Here is a 19,626-nt window from a genome sequence, read left to right on the forward strand (position 1 = left end):
ACTTAGGGCCACTAAAGGGAACCTTCTAAAGTCTGAACGAAGAGAGTAGAAGAACACTGCTTATTAAAAGTTGGGGGTGTGGAGTTTGTAAGGAGTGGGCATCTATCAGATGTGCACTGAAACAAAAGATGCTCTTGAAATGCATTATGGGAAGTGTAGGACAATTTTGGAATTTGACTATGAACTATAAATCAGGATATCTTGGCCTGCTGATGCTTTGATTTTGACCATTCTTTTCTGTCTCTTGCAGATTTCCAAACTTTGTGGAAATACGATGCTAAAATTCCTACAACAACCCTTTAACTCCCTAATTTATTGTATGCAGTGTATGCACAAGCCTTAAAAACAGTAGACATTTGGAAAAGAGAAAAAAAACTACATTTCTGTTAAAAACTTCCACTTTAAGTTCTGACTGAAAACTCGCTGTGATAATTATCTGTGGGTTTAACAGTGCTGCTGACACTTTTAATTTAATGTTGCACTCGGTGCCAGTGTTATGTTAAAAATTATGATCATAGCAGCTTTATGTACAGGGCATGCACTATATTATTGCTAACATAAAGAAAACCTCCTTCATCCTGTATTTCTTTGTGTCTTTTTCTTCTTCTGCATCACACAAACCCTAATCCTCTTGCTAATAGAGCTTCTGCCAGTTCTGTATTTTTTTTATATGCTACCGCACTGCATAACCACTTTAGAACAACTCTGTGTTCACAATCCACAATTTCACACCACGCTCAGCAGCTATCCACTAAAGAATATGCGCTTAGACCCACAAGAGACAGACACTGTGTTATGTTTAGCATATGCTGGACAAAATAGCATTTAAAATCCCCCACTGCTCAGGAATCTGAATGAGAAGATCCAAGACAGAAAGCTTTTGAAGGGATTTACATGTAACACTGAGTGTGAATGGACTCACGTCAAATACGATGGTGGTTACAAGCTAAAATGAGGGAATAAATATTGGCAAAGTTTCCCAATAGAAAAATCCATTCTACAAAATAAAAAATGGACATGTTGGTAATGAAACCAAAGCAATTCCAATCCAATCTATTCAGTGGAGGAAATGAAATGTGTCCAATCGCCCCAAACTCCTGACCTGGATCATTATTGTTGTTCAATGTAATGTCCTGGATCGATACTTCAGTACTGTCTAACAGTACTCCAAATTGCAACCTGAAAAATAAGCGTGCGGTTATGGTTGTGGTTATGGTCATTTCTTCAGAGGCGGTGACACTCACCAGCTCCCTCTTCTCCACCTCAAACCAGCGTGAGATGCCTGGAAGACTCTGGACCAGCGTCAGGGTCGTCCTCTCCACCCACAGGCTCTGCACAGGCACACAATACACCCATGAGTATTAGCTGATTGATAAACACACTTAAAAAATCCATAGCCACTTAATGCTTGATGTACACATGCACTTTGTCTCTGGGAGACAGCACACAATTTAATTACAGATACACAGGTTGAGGGAAAACACACCGAAAACACCAAGTGCCAAACACCCATTTTTAGGTGCAGCTGAGATGTCATGTCTTATATCTCCTATCATCATTCATGTTCCTCCATCCTCCCTGTCAGCTAGCTTTCTTGTCAATATGCCAACATCCCACAAGGTCATTCTGGCAGTACGTAAACTGTGGAAACTCCAGCGTTCACTGTGTTTGCAATAAGGGATTCAGGGTGGAACATCTACAGAAATGTTCAGTCCATCTTTGTTAACAAATTAATAATAAGCATAAAGAAGAGAGAGTATTTAAATTATATTTTGTGCACTTGTGCTTTTAATACCAAGACTGAAACTTCCCGATAGCACAGAAACAATCAACAATTTTGATAACCAGTTAGAAGCTTAAGTCACATAAAAGAAACAGTTTTATATGACTTCAAACTCGGAAGATCTTAAGGAGCAAATAAAAGCAGGACATCCTTAAAACTGAAATGTTGGAACGAGAGAAAAAAAAAATCGTCATTTGTGCTTAAAATGCACCGTCTGAAAAAGAAATAAAACAGCAGATAATTAACATAGTTTTCCATCACTTTTGTGTTGATCGAACAATAATTTTACTTTTATCAGTTCATTGCAGCCTTAGCTCTTGTCTTAAGTAACACTACATTATTCTGTTTTATTCTAAATGAAGCTAATATGGTCATCATTACTGTTATTGTTGAACACCATAGGAACATTTGTGTTCTGCTGGGGTGTCTCCACGGGCAGGTGAGCATCAAGGTGCTGGTAAATAAAGCCTCATTTATTTTAGGTTTAGAATCCAGTGTCTTGCTCAAGGACACTCCAACAGAGCAGATGAGTGTTGATACGTTGTATTGATCCATTGTCCTCAGGTTTTAAAGAGGGTCTTCTGTCTCACTACACAACCCCAGTGCCCTTTATTGATTTTATGCTTTTTAAGGCCAAAAGCCCCACCTGAAAACAACTTGGAAGAAAAAAACCCGCATGTATTACAGTTTAAGACTGGTAAGCTGATAGGAAAATTTGATACTAGAAATCCTGACCTTTCTTTTTTTATTTTCTCAGCAGATAGAAACGTTTTGAATTTTGGAAACAAGCTTCTTTACTACTTTACTGTGACATATCATATCAAATTCCTGGCTTCTGCAGACTCCAGTCACCCTAAAAAAGCTTTTCACACATATTATTAGATATCCGGCCTTCATGGAAACTTCTATCATGATTAAATTTGGCCAAATATCCTTGATGGAACTGAGATGGAATGTGTGGACCGTGTGTGTATTAATACTGAATATCTGAGCCTATTTTCAAGGTCTCAGTAGTGTGTGTATGTGTAAAAAAAAAAAAAAAAAAAATCAAATAATTAGTGATACTACAGTCATGATGAATAAAACATTCGCTGCACACAGACTAATTCCTGAGTTTCAAGCTATCACTGCCTGCACAAGACTAGGATCGATGAACAAGACAGACATGTCAGTCTGCAGTGAAAGAATGCTAATGATCACAGAAATGTTCCATAGCATTTTGCAGCAGACATTTTGCAGCTATAATACAGATACAATAACAGGCCATAAGTTCATTTTTAAAAAGCTCATTTTCATATTTCAACATAACAGACACTTTGTGCTTAGTGATAAAAGGGATGAAATTATACAGATGTAGAGAAATGTCTAATGTACATGACAGTATCCTTTTTTTCTTTTAGGAGTGGATGTGTCTAAGAGTTGTGCTTCATGTGTCAGTGGCTGTCTAAATTAATCTGACTCTCTACTGAGTTTCTCTTTTTTTGCCCTGTACCTTGAATTCATTCTCCTTGTCTTTGGTGCCCTTGTGAAAGGGCCGGTCATATCTGAACCTCCAGATGTGATTGAACTTGTAGAAGCTTTTGATGTTGTCAGGCACTCCATCTCTCTGCAGCACATCCTGACTCTCAGGGATGGGGGTTACGGCATAGATCTGCAGGTCTGGAAGCATCCGAAGTTAAGGAGAGTGCAAGAGAGTGTGACAAGGGTAAGCGCCGCAGATGAAATTGGGCAAAAATTCTTCAGTGACCTGAAAGAACATGGGAGCACACATGGGATACGCTCACACGCTGACAAGGACACACACGCAAGCAAGAGTTTACAGGATAGTATCTCTCCTACGACATCCTTTGTTTCATTAGTCAAGCAAAAGACCATGCATTACCATAATCCACGTGGAAACAATACTTACCCAACAACACACTAATTGGGACCAAAACAGTACCTGGACCTACGCACAGGATGCCTCTCAGTACTACACTGGTACTAAAAGCAGCAATTTCTCTATTTCCTAATCACAAATAATTGCTAACAGAGAATACTAACTTGCCAAGTAGCCTGAACTGCCTCTGGGAAGTCCTGCCAACCCCCCACACAGACACTAAAAACACACACACATACACTCACACATACATCATTATTGTGAACACTTTTTGCTCTCAAACCAAATACTAAGAACGCAGAAACAAGAACATCAAAGTAAAAACTATGGAAATGACAAGCAACTTTAACATGTCTCTCTAGTCTCTGCTCCTGTTCTCCTCTTTCTTTTTGGCATAATGTTACTGAGTCCATGCCTTGTTCTCTCTCTTCCTCTATATAGGCCAACTGTTGTCTCATACATTAGTGTGAATAATTAAAACTGCTGCCATATTGTGCGGATGAATTTGAACACTATATGGAAATGAAGAGTATAGCTCTGTGTCCCTTGTTTACAGGCAACAGTTGCATGTAAATATGAAGCATGCTTTGTATGTTAGTAAGTATAGTTGGCTCTACCTATGTATCTATATTGCACTGTTGTCCATTTGTATGCATTTCCGCACATCTTACTGCTCGGCATGGATGTATGTGTGCATGCTTGTGGGAATGAATTTTGTATGTGCTTCTTTCTATACCCAAGGATACATTGAGCATCTGCCTGGTATATGGTCTGGTCCGGCTGGTTGACGTGCTGCATGGCGATGGCATGGGGAAACTCATTGAGCATCCGCTGCTGGAAAGCCTCCAGCCTCTCGTAGTCATGGCCACGGCACACAAACTCCTTATTCTGCAGAAGGGGCGACCAGAGGACAACATAAGGCTAGCTTGACATCTAGTGGTCACATGCTGCAACTGCAGCCTGATTTGCAAACTCTGTCAAGGACAGGCTTTACATCGTTAAATGACACTGAATTAGAGCTGAATGTCACTTTACACTGGAGGAGTCTTACATAAGAAAAGTTCATGCTTCCTGCACGTCTCTTTTTTCTTTGGAGAGGGCAAAACCATTACTCAATCTGCTATTCATGTCACAGAAGGGAATATGGAGAATTCATTACCCGTAAGAAGAAAGGGAACTTTTTTCCATAGAAACCAACTCTGAAGAATTCAGGTTCTAGTCTTTGCTGGTCCATGATCTTGTCATAGAGAGAGGCTTCCATCATCTTGCAAGGAAAACAGTACATAAAATTTGTATGTAACAACATGGTTCTGTTCTTTCAAATACACAGATAAATATATAATCATATAAATTGTATAAAATGACTTATTTTTTTAGTAGTTTTCATAAATAACCCACTAACTACAGCTTAAGCAAATATGTGCAACCTACCCTCATTTTGCTCAGGTTCCTGTAGTCGTAGTAAGACTCATACTGGTCAGCCAGCTCTCTGCACAGGATGATGCCGTTCTCCCAACACTGAAGACATAAAAACACTTATTCATCCCCATGGTCACTGTGTCCTGTCTCAAAATGCAGTGACAGCAAAGCCAAAATCAATCAATCACCATGCCTGTCTGTTTGACTGAGTAAAATATGAATAGAGGGCTCCATGAGTCTCTTGCTCTGCAGTGGGCCTGGTTAACTCTGCTGCCTCCACTGGATGGCAGTAGTGAGTCAACAATACAAGCAGTCAAACGCAACCTCTTCATGCAGGTACATGCAGCACGCAGCCATCTTACTAACAATGTTATTTTTTTTTCGGGTGTCTTCTGATCTCTGTGCAGCAGCACCAGCATGATGACATAGGGAAAATTTCCTCTGTGACTAATGACAGAAGCAGTTTCAGTGCTTCCATAGATCCTGATTATTTTTTTTAATGATGCATGTCATTTCTGAGAGCTTCCATAATGCCATTTTTCCATGGCAAAGGTAGTCAGGATAAAAAGATAAAATATGAGTGATACACAGCCATGGAAAGTGTATCTCCTGAAAGATACTTCTCAAACAACTATCTGAGCCCTGTTTAAGCTGCCTGTCCACCTCATTATTTGCTAAAACCCAGCACCACCGATGCATGTCATGTTTCAGCTGTCAGATTTGCCATCATCATCTCCCACAGCATTTCTGAGAGGAGTTGTGTAGGATTGTGAGGACTGATATGGATCCTACTTTAATTATACCCAGCAGCAACTTATCTGATTAAATCTGAGGTGGTGCTGAAGCCTTGACCTGTTGTCATAGTTCACAGCATGTAGAAATTAAACTGTCAGACTGTGACATGTATGTTTGCTGCCTCTACTCTCCACGCCACAACAAGAGGGGAACTCCAGTTCAGCTGCATTTGAAATGAAATAAGTATTCATTTTAATAGAGCTGTTAATGTATATTATGGTCAAATCCATCCACTGAGGACTAAGATGTATGGAGTTTAAATCAGAGGTACACATATATTTTAAAATAGAAGAAATAAGGTCGACTGGGAGTATGCTACAAAAGTGCTGAAGAAGATTATATTCTTGTTTCTGTTCACCTTCCCCCTGTCGAAGTTCTGGACGATAGTGAGGTGAAGATACTCTTTTCTTTGCCACTCGCTCTGCATGGGGTAGTTGAGGAACTCCCTTAGAGGCCTGTCGGACCATTCCAATAACTCGTCATACAGCAGCAAGGTGTAAGACGCCTCTGCGATACACACAAACACAGACATTAAAGAGATTAAAGATAACATTAATATATAGAAGCTGCAGATTGCTTTTAGGGAAAAATGAAAGATGTAGCGTCTCAGAAACAACACATTCAGACATACAGTGCTGTAGGGATAAAAACACTAAAGCACAATAATGATGACTAGCCACTACGACAACTCGTTATACAGCAGCAGGGTGTACAACACACACACACACACACACACACACACACACACACACACACACACACACGGACACGTTACCGCACACAAACCACAATAATGTTATCACCCAGTCATATTGACAACCACACTCTTTCCTTCAAGCATACCTGTGTAGTTCTGTGCTTTCAAGTGCAGGTCATACAGTTTGTGAATGTAGCGGATGTACATCTCCTCTTTGTTCAGCTCTGTTTTGTAGAAGTTCTGCCAGGAACAGTGGGTGGTTCGAGGATGATCGAGAGAGCAAAAAGAAAAGAGAGAGAGAGAGAGAGAAGGGGATTATGAAAATGATAGAGTCTGAAGATGTAAATAAGGGATAAAAGTGATAGATTTTTGTTTTGTGGTAGAGGTTCAGCAATATTTTTCAGCTAGTGATTAGCACTAACTTCTGATCCATCTGCCTAAACACCCAGGTGCTCTTGCAGATGGCTGCAGATACATAAGGAAAATAACAGTGACAACACACATAAACCAAAAAAAATGGCTTTTGGGTTTTCAGGTGTATTAGGAAGAATTTATGTATATACACACACGAGAGCAATAAAAATGTAGATATTAGGCACTGTAGCTCTGTCCAGACTCCAGTTTACACTGGTTTTTGTACATATTAAACAAATATGATAGAAGTTTTATTAGTGAGCTTTAAGCTGCTGGTGGGCATATGATTGTTTATGATGCATGAAGTCAGTAATTCAATCTGGTTTTAGAAAACCTTTTAGACAAACAAAAAGAAGCCAGGCCGTTGACGGAGACAGTATCGTTCCTCACCAGTAAACTGACAGTACATCCAATCTTTTTGCCATCCACCTCTCCCAGCTTCATACAGTCCCTGAGACAAAAACATAAAGCAGAGGACGAGTCAAACTATACGACATGATTAAAAGAGATAAAGCGTGTATGAATGTGGGTTTATGTGCGCACTCTCACCTATAGTCCAGCAGTCGTTCCATTAAGCGAGTGACGGTGGCGATCAGAGAGATCCCGCTCTCCCTCCAGGTCTCTCTCTCAATTTTCTTCAGCAGGCTGGAGGGCAATTGGGGAGAGACAGAACAAGACAGAGAGATGTAAAGACCAAAAGAGATAAGGGGTAAAAGAACAAATGGGAAAGGGATGGTGATGGTGGCGGTGGTGGTGGTGGTGTTGGGGGGTGGAGAAAAAGAAGAAAAAATTACTAAGAAAGAAAAGAAGGCAAAGCAAAGAGGGAGTCATTCCCAGTCACACCAGTGTCACCCATGCTTGTAGCCCTGCCTATGGGTGTTAACAAAATAAAATACCCAGAGTGGCTAAATAAATCACAATAGCCGATTTACAGTTTTGCAACCTAAATGCATTTTTAAAACTGACTGGTTTTCTCTTCTGGCTGTTAAAGAAGACAAACACATCACAGCCAAAATATAACCCCCCCCCCCACACACACACACACACACAGACGACACTGACAGAACAAAGAGGAGAGCGTCTTACCTAGGGTATGGACCAAAGAGAGGAATTCTACTCCAGGCGGGAAGCATAGGCGGAATAAATTAATATTAATACGATTAATATGAGCACACACTCACACAGGTTAGTTTAGGGATTAGTTGAGTTAGTAGGAGGAAAATAAACGAAGAAACGAAATTAAAACAAGAAATTAAGCAAGAAAAGTAGTAAAAATCATAATCATAACCAGAAAACTAAGCTCTAATCTCCCTTCTGCCTGAATTAGATATTGGAAATTTTATTGGGATTTCTAGTGGACAATTACATTTTATTGCACAATATAGAGTAGATATAAGTATCTCACAGCAGTTTTAATATTACACAGTGATATTATGCAAGTTTTCTTTCATGTTTCACATATAAAAATGGTGGGATAGAAAATGATCGACTATGAAAGACAAAGGGACAGTTACAGTAGATGCATTCTGGTTAATACTTATCGAGATCACACGCTGATTCACATCTATGTGATACTGAAGTACACAAAGTTTGTGAATCAGAGAAATGACTGCAATAATGGTTTTAGACACTAAGCTGAAATGCAGGGGTTCGATTTTCCAAGTCCAAATTTACAGTAGTAATTAACAGCAAAGTGGGACAGAGAAATATGAATAGACAGATAACAACAAAAGAGGCAGGGACACACACACACACACACACACACATAAACTAGCGTTAGCGTATACACTAAGCATGCAAGAGCGCAAACCTAGAAACATAAGGACAGAGTGGGACTGGCCACAGAGGATTTGTGAGTGACGATGAAGATGACTGAAACTGAATGTTGATCACTTACCTCTGACTATTATTTCATCAATCCACTCTACATATCAGCACTTTCAAATAAAAAGCTACCCAAGACTACTTCTTCCATTCTAATAAATGGTATACAAATTTGAAGGCTACTGAAATACATTCAACTGTAAAAATTCACTTTCCTTATTAGCAGCACGTTCTATAATTAATCTAATAGCTTAATACGTTTTTATGAGGGTTTTTATGAGGCCTCGTCTGTGCTCTTTGGTTTTGGTTGGCAGAACACAAGCATGCAGTATATCTGCTTGCAGATAAAATAGCCTTTTACCGAAGCAACAACCTACTAGTTGCAGCCTACACACACATCCACCTGATGAGGCCTTGTGTGGGCTGCATCTTTCAGATTATTATACTCCATAAAATCTGTTATGTCTGTCAGTAGAACCGTCCTGGTGTCTTGAGCTGGTCTCTGTCCAAGCAAATCTGTTTGGGGGCCCCTGCTGTGACTTTACTGTTAAGCTGTTTGAGCTCAAGTGACTTCATAAGCCAAATTATTCTGCCTTTCGACTGCATCCATACAGCCCTCACCCATTATCTAATTTCTATTTCTAGTCTTTTCTCTAACTCACATGCTGTTGAAGAGTTCCCTGTACGTCTCATCTCCTTTGCCCTCGGACATCAGGCTGTCCAGCTTGTCGATGAGCTTGGCCTCCACCTGAGAAGAAAAAAAAAAAGATTTGAATCTCCAAGAGTCTGCCATTTCAAAGGATACTGATAAAGAGCAGGGAGGACGAATATGGTGGTTCGGTTGGGTGGTTTAGATCCTAAAACTGAAAAGGGCTAGATAAAAATTTGTCATATCATGTCAACACGAATGGTTTGGGTGTTTTTTAGTTTTATGATTTAATCCTGCTAGGATGAAAAGGTGTTTTTTTTTTTTTTTTTTTGCCCACTACTGAATGTTGATTTAATTTTCAGTTTCAGTCTGTTTTCTAACGGCTGTGTGTACCTGTTTGAAATTGCCACTGCGTCTTTGCTCCCAGTCCATCATGTCATGGAAGATGGGGATCATGACATTCCTCAGATCAGGTTGAGGCACCAGTGTCACCTCCAGAAAAGGACCAATCATCGCTGGGATAAAGTTCAGCTTGTGCTCCCCTGAAGGACAGAGAGAGGTCAACACAGAGGTTAGGCTCCAACTTTAGCCCTGAACGTAATATATAATCTATGTCAGTGGCAATTTGGCCAAGTCCTTTCTCAGAAATGTCACCAACACTAAAAGCCGCTCTCCTAATTTGGTTTAAATGTACTGTACTCTAACCAAATTATTTCATGGGGTATTTTCATTTAATCACACCGCATATATTTCTATTCATTACTGTTATTGAAGGGACTGTGGCATTCATACTGTCATCAAATAAAACAAAAACAAAAATAAGTGAAGTCAGATGCATTTTACACTGTGCAAAAAGACACTTTAATACACATAAATACACTGGAAGTGATTTGGAAAAAAACAAGATTGTATAATACGGAGAGCAGAACAAAAGGAATCCGTACACAACACTGAGGCTTTCAGTTGGTTGCCATGGTGACATTACTTTTTGGCATAAAGATAAAGTTGTTTTTTTAGCTCCCATTAGCTCAAGTACAGTACAAAGAAATAGAGAGTTCATTTGCCTGTACTTTTCTACTTCTGCATCAGAAGAGGAGGACACTGTACTCCTCTTCTGATGGAGGAGGACACTGTACTCCTCTTCTGATGGAGGAGGACACTGTACTCCTCTTCTGATGGAGGAGGACACTGTACTCCTCTTCCAAGGTCTACCAAGGATTTAGTCTAAATTTAGCAGACGTGTTTTATCATCTTACCTAAATTCTGCCACATGCTGAAGATTTCACAGCCCATCATCACCCTCATGTCTCCATACCTACAGTATAAAGTATAATAGTTATAGTAGAAATATGTGCTTGCAAACACAGAGAAGCACAGAACAGTAACGGCACGACTATACTGTCTGTGGGTTACAGCACAGTTTGGATGTGTGGCTGCAGCTGCTTTGATGAACACTCACTTTTCCAGTATTTTCTTCCTCTTGGAGGGAGAAAAGGACTCCAGCTGAAGACACGGCTGGTTGATAAATATTACAGACAGATAGAAATACGAGTCCCACACCTGAAAAAAAGTAAAAAGTATCTGGTCGATCCTGTGCAAATAATTCTTCTTCTAACTTACATTTTTGGAAATTTAGGTAAAAAAAAAAAAAGCATGATCACTTGACACTTCCCACTTCCTTCTTTCATATAGTTTTCAGTTCTATCCTGTACATACTGAACTACAATCAATTAATTGAATCAGCTGTTTACTCACTTTGAATCCAATAAGTAACTATAACTGAATATAACATAATCAGTGTACAGTATAACAGTATCCCAATACTGAGGCATTGATAACATGTCCACACACACGTCTACAGACTGGAACATTTCTCCTACCTTATAGTCAAACTTGTCATTGAGGAAGTTTTTCCTCAGAGCATCAGAAAGGTAGAGAACAGTTGTAATGATGACACTAGATAAACAAGAGAAAGTGATGTCACCTTGGAGGAGCAAGCATCATCACCAACAATACACGTTATTGAAATAGCTCTTCCGTAGAGCATGCAGTAGTGCAGAAGTAGAGATAAAACATGATGTCGAGGTAGATGAAGAGAATGTGCAATTACGAAGTGAAGTGGCACTGACGATAAGCTGGGAATGAAGAGACACTAATCTGTTGGAGTCCACAGATTTTGGTGCTTTTTCACTTTTTATTATTGCAATCCTGGAGCAATCTGTTTTCAATCTGGCCTGAGATGCGTTTGTTTTTTTTCCAAATCTGTGAGTGCAGATTCACATGTGTGCTCTTACTTGTTGGTGACCAACCGCATGACAGTCCAGTCTTTAGGAAACATTTCTGGTCGGATTAGGATCCTGAAGACCGTGAAGATCTGAAGAAGGAAGTCCTGGAAAAACACACCAGCATCATCGGGAATGCAAATCACTTAGATCAAGCTTCATTTAAAGTATGTGCAGTATTTTACATCACAGTATCTAATATTCTAATATCTAACATCCCAGGGACCAACTATAATTCTGTGTGCACTCTGCGAGTTCTTTTTTCCAAGTCCAGTGTCTGCTCAATCGGTGAAATCAATTTGCTTCATTATATTGAATTTCTGATCAGATTTAGTTTTAAATTGCACAAAGATTACATTACTGGCTTTATATAGTGCAGGTGGGAATCAAACATCTGTCTCCATTTAATCTGCTACTTCAGATTCACACACAGGCGCACCTGCACACCTGAGTGAAATAAGCGCTGCCACAGACTGGCAGGTATGGAAAGATAGAAAGGTGGGTGTGGTGGTCTTACCCTCAGGTCGTCTTTATTGCTGAATGCCTGCAGCAGCTTCTGGTAGTGTCTGTCACTCATCTGTCGCAGGAGCGCCAACAAACACGCCACAAACTCTCCCTGGTGGGACAACACACGCCCGGAAGAAAAAAGAAAGTTTGTGTTCATCAGTATTAACACTAACAACTAACACTAACTTAACAGAATAATGACCCTTCACCTCTCCACAAGTGATGGACACCAAATGATGGACACTGTTGATTCTGTGCTGTATTAAAAATCTTAATTACTGCTATTAATGTTAATAATGTGGTTGGAATTATAAGTTTCCACAGCTGCAAGTCAATTTAAAAATCTATAATTACTCATTGCACATTTTGTCCCCAAACACACACACACACACACACACACACACACACACACAGACTGACACTGTACTGCATGGTAAAACACACATACAGTCACATCCTGGAACTGTAGTCTCATGGCAGGTCCGGCTGATTGGGGCCGATTGCTAATTTCCAGGATGGTCCTCAGTAAAACTCCCAGCAGGCTTTCCACAATTAGCTCCACCTCCTCAGACACCACAGGCTCCTACACAATGGATAAAACACACACGTACAAATTAAATACATGTGACCATTGCAATTCACTCTCAGAGAGCATAAAAACAATGCATCTTGTATGGTTACACGAATGTTCTCTTGAAATTATTTTAAATTGTATTACACTTTGAGTTTTTCTGGCACCACAGCCTTGATTAAGAGATGACATCTCTTCCAATGAGCCAAATTCTGCACTCCTTTCCCTATAATCTTACTTTGATGGGGTTTTAATGAGTCTTCAACTAGTATGTGTGGGCAATAATAAGATGTTTCAATGTTAAGAGCAACATTTTAAAACTATAAATCCACCTAATTATGAAAGTGGAAAATGGGAAAAAAAATGAAAGAGAAAACAGAAAGAGACAGTTGGAGAATGGAGGACAAACTTGTTTATGTGTGTGTGTGTGTTTGTGTGTGTGTGCAGCTCCCTCTGGTCTCCATCCCTGACAAGACAGACAGGTCTTGGACAGAGTGATAATGAGAAAGAGCTTCAGACTGGCACATTGGCTGCCACTGCTGTCACTTCCCTTTAGATGTGGTGCCATTCTGTGTGTGTATTGTCTGTGTGTCCCACTGTGCGCCTTTACCACTAGCTGCCCCTTTGGCAGCGAACACTGCAAGCCAGGCAACCCAAACTGCGACACACACAAATAACACACACACACATAAACACGCTCAGCTCGAAGCGACTGCCACTTCCACAATGCCCACTGCTAAATTGATGGGCCTCATTACTGCACTGCACGGCTGCCAGTGTCCCCGTTACTAAGACTAATTGACCATATACACACAACAAAGCAATCTGCTATTGCAATGTATTGGCGAGGAAATTGCTGTAAAACTAATTCTTCCAGCTCTGCCTTCCTTTAAAGTTATTTTCCAGTTGTTATGGCAATAATTCTCTTGTATAGCCTTGTAAAATAGCAGAGGGAATTCACTGCAACTCCACAGCATGCTGTTAAGTTATAAGAGAATTACTGTAGATGAGAAGACTGATACCACTCTTATGGCTGCATGGTAAATGTGCAGCTAGAGCCAGCTAGATTAGCTTCACACAAATAATGGATATGGGGGGAAACAGCTACCCTGGTTCTGCCCAAAGGTTAAAAAAATAAAAAAAAAACAAAAAAAGAAAGAACAGCAGAATCTCTAAAGCTCGCTAACTAACCACTGGCCTCTGCTGGATGCTCAGCAACCATACAGCAACGGCAAGACTGAGAAGTGACTGCCCCATTAGTCTAGCACTAGTACCCCAGAAAAATCTGTCTTTTTCAAAGTTTTTGTATGAAGTAAACAACAGAACTAAAACACGTTACCGTATTTTCTGGACTATAAGTCATACTTTTTTTTACTCCTCTGGCTTAAAAATATATATATGTATATTTACATCCATTTGTCGAGTAGTCACTACTGTTAGGTGGCATTTGTGACTCGACTGAAGATAATATTATACTGCGGAAAAAGTTAAAATGTTACGCTAAACCATAACTCTTAGTGTGACAAGTGAAAGTGCCACCCAAAAGGAAGAGCTATGCTGCAGATTTCAAACTGCAGGTAATAAAGGATCCAGCTGAAACAAAGTTTGGAGTGAGGGTCGGCAATATTTCAGTGTGACTTATTGTCCAGAAAATACGGTAATTAGTGAGCATTAGCTGTGCTGATACCTTTGAACAGAGTGTAGCTGCTTCAAGTCTTTAAGCTAAGCTAAAACTCTGCTGCTACTATCTGCTGGCTCTTGCTTCAAATATACTGTACAGACATGACAGGGAGATATTCTCATACAACTCTCTGCAAGAACATGAAGAAGTGTATCTTCCAAAAGGTCAAACAGTGTCTTTAATGATGAGAAGAGTTTGTACAGGTATCACTGTAATACTTACAGCTGTGCCATTTTCCTCCTTCGTAATAAGCGAGAGCATGCTGGTGAGGATGCTGGCACACATGACCAGGTCTCTCTGCTCCTGCATGTGGGCCTGGAGGACTCGGAGCACCACTGGCAACAGGATACACCGCGAATCTGAAGCACACACACACACAGACACACACAGTGAGCTGTCAGACATCATGAGACGTTACGATGCTCGTGAGATGAACAATCGAGTTTTAATAAAAAGGACAACAAAGCATTTTCAGTCATTGACTGTGGTTCCATGTTGTTTCTTAAATTTATTGTGATGTTCTGATTACCATGAGGGATGTTTTTCACACTTGGAAATAAAACACTGTCACAGTAATTTGCTTCAGCCTTTATCAAGAACAATTGTATGACATGGAGTTTAATGAACTGTAGGGTAACAATTAGTCAAGGTGTGCTCTCAAATGACTGCACTGTAGGAATGCACAGCTGAACAGTATCATATGGACTGATATCCTGTGTTTATAGAGTACAAGACAGAAAATATTGCCCAGCATTGTCAGCATATTGTGGATAATCTGCTTGTTTGCTTCCCTCTGTGCTGTTTATTGTGCCTGTTTTTCCTCTGTGCTCATAATCTGTTTGCAAGGCTTTTTTTTTTGGATTTGTGTTTTTTGCTCACCAACTTTTTCATGCTGGGTTTACAGTGTGTTTACAAGCTTTAATTATGTATGCATATCAAAATGTACATAAAGTGTGCATCTGTTTACCTGGGTTAATGTAAAGCTGGCTTTCCACAGTCTTAGCGATGCACTGCAGTTTGACAGTCTCCAGGGGGCAGTCGGCGTGGACGGTGGTGGGCAGGCTGCCCAGGGTCTCCCTGATGAAGCCGGCCACCTCCCGCACCGTGAAGATCTTCAACAGCTCGCCATAAACTGCTGGAAATGTCCGCAGGAACACCGCCTGGCCAAGAAGGGTCAATGTTCAGTCACACTATGAATCATGTTTTATCAAAGGCTGGAATCTTTTGTAGGTAGCAGCAAAAAGTATTAACACTTAGATCATGTTTATTTAGTAGTTTTAATACATTCTCCACTAAGTGAGAAATACATATCAGGAGCTCATAGTCGTGATAATGCAGACATCCTCTGAAGCTCGACAATGCTTGGTGCCGTAGGGGTTTTACATAAAAGGGTTTATTACACGAGATTCTGTGAAGTTGTAAAAGAAAAGGCGAATATAACACTCAATACACCCCATATTTATATATCTGTGTTGATGGGAACTGTTTTGTTGAGAAAAGTCAATATTTAATATTGTGCCACGAACCACTGGCCTGAATTGTATTTGGTTAGAGCCCCTGCCAGTCAAGGATTGTGTGGATTAAACTAAAGAACTGTTCCAGAGGGACATCTGTCTGCTGCTGCTTGCAGCTTTCTGTCTGATGCTTTTTCATCCTGTCAAGTTCTGTCAGATATTCACTGCAATGCTGAAAAATACAGATAACTAAAATCTAGAGCAGTATCTATTTTTTTTTTCTTTTAACCTTCCTTTATCCTGAAAAGGTTGGGAGGAAACTGAATCTATTTTTCAGCAACAGCTCGTTTCATTGTAATCTGTGTTTCGGACCGAGCCACGGAGTTTCTATAGTACTTGTAGTTGCTGGATAAGAACCCAGAACCTACACAGACTATACAGTATGTGTTTTAGCAGCAGGATTTTTATTAACGTTAATTTAACATTAAATTCAAGAATAATAAAATAAAGAAGGACACCAAACTGAAAATCCCATCACAACTTTAAACTCTAAGTGATCTGTAAATAATTGGTAATGTGAACTGTGCCCAGTTCTGCTGTTACCGTGTGTGTCTCTGTGTTTGTGTGTGCTGGCCAGTGTGTGTCATGTTATGGATTAAGTGGGATTAGCATTAGCCTGACCTGCTTCCTCCCTCAGGTATTGTTGTGTTTAGAATACAGATTAGTTGTGAGCAGAAGTCAGTGGAGGGGTGAAGCAGGGCTTTTCAGACTGCATGGAGAAAGCAGAACTGGAATAACTCATGGACTTCCTGTTGGTCGTACGACCTTGACATGATAAGCTTTTTGCTTGGCCCGACATGAAGAATAAACATGCTGAGTTTGGTGACTGTGCGATGAAAAAAGTGTTGGTGTATTTTCACTATTGTAGGGGCGCCGAAGAGCCATTCTTTTGAGGTCGTTTATGAAACCTGTAAATTATAACATTTTCGCGGGACAACTTTTGGTGAGTTTTCACACATATTCAGGGGGTCAAATTTGAAGTCGTTACCGAACGTGAAGAAAAAGAATAATTATATTCCTAACGATTTCCAGGGCCACGCCCGCCTTAGACACTGTCTAAAGTCACCCCACTTCTTCACTCCTGGCCCATTGAACAATTATAATAGTCCCTGCGCCTTCACCTTCGGTGGGTGCTCGGGCCTAATAATCTTATTCTCAAAGTAGCTTCAACGTGAGGTAAGATTACTGAAACGTGACTGGAGGGACTTTAAATGAGAAAACACAGCTCTTTCTGTCACTGTCTTGAGTAGATTGTTCTAATTGTTCAAATGAGCTGTGAAAAGAAACCCTGATGGAGTAATAAACCTGATGAGAACTATTTTCCCTAATGCAAGAACAAAACATGAGGTGAACACAAAGGAAATAAACGAGAAGAATCATTTTTATGCTAAGGAGAACTGACACAGGCATCTGACAGGACGGCTAGGAGCGCCCAGGATGGAGAAGAGCAACACAAACTGATACGCAGATCACAAAAATAGGTATTTCTCTGATGACTGTGCAAAAGAAAGACACACAACCACATGAGCAGCTGTTGCTGGTGTGTAATTAGGATTATCTTTAGCGTCTTTAGCTTGTTTGTTTGGGTCTTGCTTGAAATCAGTGAAGGCGGCAGCCCCGCTGTGCAGACCTCCCACCGGAAGAGCAGAAGCTGCCACAATATTTCCTATTCATACACTAGATCCTCCGGCAACGTGAAAGTCAATTACAGCCAATTTTTCAATATCACAGCTGCATGAAAAGGAGTCCTCAGGAAAGAAAACATAATGTGGTGCACGTGTGCAAATAGGCACAGGTTCACACATTCATAGACAAAAAGAGAAACTGAGACACGCAAATACCACTGACACACATACACCACACACCTGGGTTTGTGCGACCGGACTGCTGCCTTTGTTTTCCTGCGAGAGGAAGAAGCGGATGGACATGAAGAGCTCGTGGATGCAGACTCTGAACTCTTCCTCGTTCTGGCCTCCTGTGGCCAATGAGAAGAGTCGGCGAGACTGGATAATGTACTTGAAGATGTACTCGCTCGCCTGAAGACACAGACGGAAAACATTTCTTGAGAAATAAAAAACCTGCCCAGACAGCCTTCATTTTCAGCAATTTTTTAATTTTGCACTGAACATAAATATAGTCTTTGATGATTATCTTACATTGTATAAACCATGCAATTAGTTAAGAAACTGAAAAAGCCCTGAGTCACAACCGAGTGTTTTGTTTATCTGCTACAAACTGAAAGCATCTGCTTTTCATTTTCTATCACTTCATTGCAAACACAAAACAAATCATCTAAAGTTCACTTACTTCATAGAAAATTATACTTCTCAGTAATGTGGTACTTCACAACACCAAACAAAAATGTTTTATAAATTACTTATAAAAGCAAATGGCAATGTATCGCTATGTACTATATAATATTACTGTTTACTTCTGCTGCAGAATGCCACCTGTGAATGATAATGGGAAGCTGCACTGTTGAAGCTGCTGTGTGCTTCTCTGATGGTGCATCTGCATGAGTCATTAGAATAATATCATGTGGATTCCCAACTCCAGAGGCACTGCATTTCTGCTGATTAAAATTGCATGCAGCATAACAAACAGAGGAGGAGAATAATGAATGGTGGCAAAATGTATTCGCTGCTGATGAGGAGATAAATTAGCAGGAGTGGCTGTGAGTGAGCAAGTTTGTATTTCTGGACGCATCTGTTTTGATGGCGTAATGGTCTGTGTGTGTATTGTGTGATTATGTGTCTGTAAAGACAGCTGCATGTAGGAGCGTGCAATTTGAAAACACCCATGTTTGTGCAGGTGTATTGCACCAAATGCCTCACCTTGAGCACCTGCTGTATGTGCTCCTGATGCTCTGCGTCAACAATGCGGTCCACGTACCACTTCAGTACTTTGATCAGGTCCCTAGAGAAGCCACCAATACACACACACACACACACACACACATAGACGCTATCACCATTCACCCCTGGCTACATTGCATATGGTCTTTCCCAATGGATTTGCCAAATAGAGATGAGGCAATGCTGCATTTAGAAGTGAAACAGTTCATATCACACAATGTTTAAATCCATTTCTAATAAAATGCCATGCTTCTATAAATGCTTTGCACATTATAGCTGGGAGAGATCACCTTGGGGTGGCCAACTAATACGGACAAAGACCAATGCTGCTGCATTTTTAAATAGCTGTAGTTCAAATTAAATATTTCAGGAGAGCCATCCTTTTAGTGTAATGTCTGTGAAGATTCTCAGTCGTCCAGGGGAAGTTATCTAAAGGTTGAGTCAGGGCAACTGGACTTTCAGTTTTAGTCCAGTTGCCCTGACTCAACCTTTAGATACTTTTTGTGTAATAGTGAGCTGGTGACTGAGACAGTCCAATTAAAATCTTAAGATAGTTGCAAGAAAAAAAAACTGACATCGGTGAGCACAGTTTTCGTGTTGATTAATTTAAGTGTAGCACTTTTAATGAAACAATATCACAGGTAAGAGTTTAGAGCACATGGATATAAAAATAGCAGCATTCTGTGTGTAAAAAAAAAAAAAAGGCAGCACCATTTTAGCAGGTATAGAAAGTGTGAAGAGTTGGACTGGTTAGTA

The 19,626-nt window shown here is 40.2% G+C and overlaps 1 protein-coding gene across 2 annotated transcripts in view; it reads right to left on the reverse strand.

Moving 5' to 3' along the window:
• Window positions 1–19,626, reverse strand: part of dock4b (dedicator of cytokinesis 4b) — a 90,718-nt gene that overhangs the window by 15,504 nt on the left and 55,588 nt on the right. For both annotated transcript variants that reach the window (XM_026326652.1, XM_026326651.1), the window contains exons 21-41: window positions 18,850–18,931; window positions 17,881–18,051; window positions 15,469–15,661; window positions 14,724–14,860; window positions 12,698–12,832; window positions 12,260–12,358; window positions 11,755–11,849; window positions 11,341–11,416; window positions 10,920–11,020; window positions 10,717–10,775; window positions 9,854–10,002; window positions 9,474–9,559; window positions 7,537–7,632; window positions 7,378–7,438; window positions 6,720–6,813; window positions 6,235–6,383; window positions 5,094–5,180; window positions 4,822–4,926; window positions 4,409–4,550; window positions 3,276–3,442; window positions 1,245–1,331 (exon numbers count right to left, since the gene is read on the reverse strand). In XM_026326652.1, coding sequence (XP_026182437.1) covers window positions 1,245–1,331; window positions 3,276–3,442; window positions 4,409–4,550; window positions 4,822–4,926; window positions 5,094–5,180; window positions 6,235–6,383; window positions 6,720–6,813; window positions 7,378–7,438; window positions 7,537–7,632; window positions 9,474–9,559; window positions 9,854–10,002; window positions 10,717–10,775; window positions 10,920–11,020; window positions 11,341–11,416; window positions 11,755–11,849; window positions 12,260–12,358; window positions 12,698–12,832; window positions 14,724–14,860; window positions 15,469–15,661; window positions 17,881–18,051; window positions 18,850–18,931 — 2,371 coding nt within the window. The remainder of the gene's footprint in view (window positions 1–1,244; window positions 1,332–3,275; window positions 3,443–4,408; window positions 4,551–4,821; window positions 4,927–5,093; window positions 5,181–6,234; window positions 6,384–6,719; window positions 6,814–7,377; window positions 7,439–7,536; window positions 7,633–9,473; window positions 9,560–9,853; window positions 10,003–10,716; window positions 10,776–10,919; window positions 11,021–11,340; window positions 11,417–11,754; window positions 11,850–12,259; window positions 12,359–12,697; window positions 12,833–14,723; window positions 14,861–15,468; window positions 15,662–17,880; window positions 18,052–18,849; window positions 18,932–19,626) is intronic.

Source organism: Mastacembelus armatus, chromosome 23 (genome assembly GCF_900324485.2).
Source record: "Mastacembelus armatus chromosome 23, fMasArm1.2, whole genome shotgun sequence".
Taxonomy (NCBI): Eukaryota; Metazoa; Chordata; class Actinopteri; order Synbranchiformes; family Mastacembelidae; genus Mastacembelus; species Mastacembelus armatus.